The sequence below is a fragment of the Chanodichthys erythropterus genome, chromosome 12, assembly GCF_024489055.1.
Source record: "Chanodichthys erythropterus isolate Z2021 chromosome 12, ASM2448905v1, whole genome shotgun sequence".
Taxonomy (NCBI): domain Eukaryota; kingdom Metazoa; phylum Chordata; class Actinopteri; order Cypriniformes; family Xenocyprididae; genus Chanodichthys; species Chanodichthys erythropterus.
In genome coordinates, this window is record NC_090232.1 from 43,107,677 (window position 1) to 43,110,361 (window position 2,685).

The 2,685-nt window shown below is 36.4% G+C and overlaps 1 protein-coding gene across 1 annotated transcript; it reads left to right on the top strand.

Annotated features, from left to right (window-relative positions):
- Nucleotides 1-297: 297 nt before the first annotated feature.
- Nucleotides 298-1,923, top strand: LOC137032375 (uncharacterized). Its single transcript, XM_067404132.1, has 2 exons — nucleotides 298-706; nucleotides 1,775-1,923. Exons 1-2 carry the CDS (start codon nucleotides 298-300, stop codon nucleotides 1,921-1,923), a joined length of 558 nt encoding a protein of 185 aa, XP_067260233.1.
- Nucleotides 1,924-2,685: the final 762 nt, after the last annotated feature.

A 2,685-nucleotide genomic window follows, 5' to 3' on the forward strand; every position in this document is an offset into this window, starting at 1 on the left:
CCTCCAAGGCAGATCTAATCCTGCCAAGGGACAAACGAGAGTGGAGGTTTTTCAGAGGAAGTCGCTCACAATGTACGCAAACCCCTTCGAGGACTGAGCGTGCGTGCTCTTCACCCCAAACACATAACACGAGTTTATCATCAGGTGTTAAATAACACGGATTTGCTTCAGACATCTCACAGTGTCTTGATGCAGTGCGAGTTCCCATATGAAAGTAAACATAATATTATAACATTTATTGCATTGCAAGAGCAATATTTATTTCTTTTATTTTTTTTCAGCAGAACTGTCAGGAACATGACGAGAACTCTGAATCAATTATCTGATCTGAGAAAGACCAGGTATGGTTGGCCACCTCCCAGACATGGTCTGATCTTGCTGTGGTGGTTTGCTCATGAATGTGTTCAGATTGACTATGATCGTATGATTGCTCGCTGCGACCCTGCAAATGGAGCTTTTGGCTTCCACCGATTCTATAACTGGGACAAACTTCTTCCTCGCACTAACCTCCCATACTATGAGGTGGGGAACCTGAACACCACTGGCTCACTGCCACTGTACGTCATTAAGTATTACACAGGATATTTAGACGACAGCAATACTGATCGCATCATTGTTTTATTTAACTCAATGTGGAAGAGATTTGACAGTGTTTATGTGACACAGCACTCAGATCTTGTGAGGTTTGACCAGAATCACACTTACCGCATTAGCATCAAACTTATGAAGGACATTAAAAATCTGAGCCGTGAGGATTTCCTCAGAAAACTCATCCTTCCAAAACAACCCAATCCTTCTGAACATTGTTCCATAGACATGACTAACAATGAAATGCCCAATGCCCAAGCTAGACCATCACATACACCTCAGCCAGTGCAAAGTGAAACTAGATGTGTGAGTAAGAAATGCTGCTGTGTGCTGATTTGTGTCTTGATTTTACTGTTTCTCATTGTTGCTGCTAGTGTCTTTTTATGATTTAAACTGAAATAGTTTTCATCCACTGCTGTTTGTTATTCTAGCTAATTCTGAAGCTGCATTTTGCTTCCTGTGGATCAGTTGCTTATTTGAATGAAAGAAATTAAATACATGATTATTATTATTTAAAATACAATGTTGCAATGATGTAAATAAATATTCAAGATTTAGAAGGAGCAAATGTAAAACTATAAGAATCAATCTTAATATTGATATTAATCTGAATATTGCGTGACACAGTCAATGTCTTCGGTAGTTACGCCCTGATTCATAATAATTTCATTTCATATTTGTTGTGCTTATTTTTTTTTACATCAATACAAACAGAGAATGTTGAGAGAAAAATGACTTTGTGCACTATTAAAACTCCAAAAACCATTGACTTGTGTTTGTGTGATTAGTTTTTTTAATTTAACAGTGCAAAAATGTCTATTACTTTGCCACGAGTGCCATCAGTAGCCTATATATTTAATATTGTGAACTATAAACCTTAATAAATTATAATACATTGGAAATCTGAAATTGGGTTAGACTCTGTCTGCTGCTCTAGTGTGTTCCTGCATCAGTTTCTTTTTCCACACTGATGAGCTTCTGTTCATCTCTAACAGACACACATGAACAATTGTCGGACAACTAGTGTGTGTTACTATAGAGTAGTTCTTTCATTACTGGCTCATCTATGTTTTACTATTAATTTAAATCTTTAAATGGCAGCCCCGCCGATATAGCTTCTGATGGCAGCTTCAACTGGGTATATGTGACTGAACACATCGACAAGAAATGATTCAACAGGAGCACTGCGTGAGTCAGGGCCTCCTCCAGATCATCAAGAGCATGAGTCGAGAGAATGATCTCTTCTTGCTTTCCAACACTCGAGAGGAACATGTCAGATATAAACCACAGAGTTATTATGAGACTCCACAACAACTCCTGGTGGTCTTGCTGTAGCCTACCATTATATAAATATTTTTATAATCTTTTACCTTGAACTGATCTATCTATCTATCTATCTATCTATCTATCTATCTATCTATCTATCTATCTATCTATCTATCTATCTATCTATCTATCTATCTATCTATCTATCTATCTATCTATCTATCTATCCCTGCATGGCAAAAACAAACTTCCATACTTTCTGCCTGTTAAACTGGAAGAACTAGGTTCTTATTATTTATTCACACCTTATGCAATTATTATTTAACCTCTGCTAACTGGTACACAAAACTCCTCTTTACTACTGGGGCATATCGTTCGTCACCAATTTGTGTTAAATCAATGAAATATCTTTTGAAAGTTGAAAATTTACCTTTTTGTAGTCACAGTGTCTGATACAGAAACTGACTTCAAAATAAACATATAGCCTAGAAAACCAGTGCGACATTTATTCACATTGCATGACGCTATGCCTTTATGAATACAGGCTACTAATATTTGTGTTTTCTCATCTCTCATCAATACACTACTGTCAATCTGCTTTAGTTTCACTTTATTCATCTGTTCTTCCGCGGCTGTAGAAAGAAACACTCTCTCAATAACAACAACATCTTAACACGGTGAGAAAAAAAAATGTCCAACTAACTGAATCAAAGAAATAGTACCCGTTTTAATTTCTGTAACAATAGCTTATTTTCATTTAATTGCTAATTTAAAAGACATGGCCTGTTATTTCGTATTCATTTTTAGGTGGAGATTCATGAGTTATTTTCT

What these genes read in the sequence shown, in the direction of transcription:
- LOC137032375 (XM_067404132.1), top strand. Translation starts at nt 298, where the DNA reads ATGACGAGAACTCTGAATCAATTATCTGATCTGAGAAAGACCAGGTAT. An exon ending in TGACCAGAATCACACTTACC is followed by an intron (nt 707 to 1,774) that starts GCATTAGCATCA and finishes AACAGGAGCACT; the next exon opens with GCGTGAGTCAGGGCCTCCTC.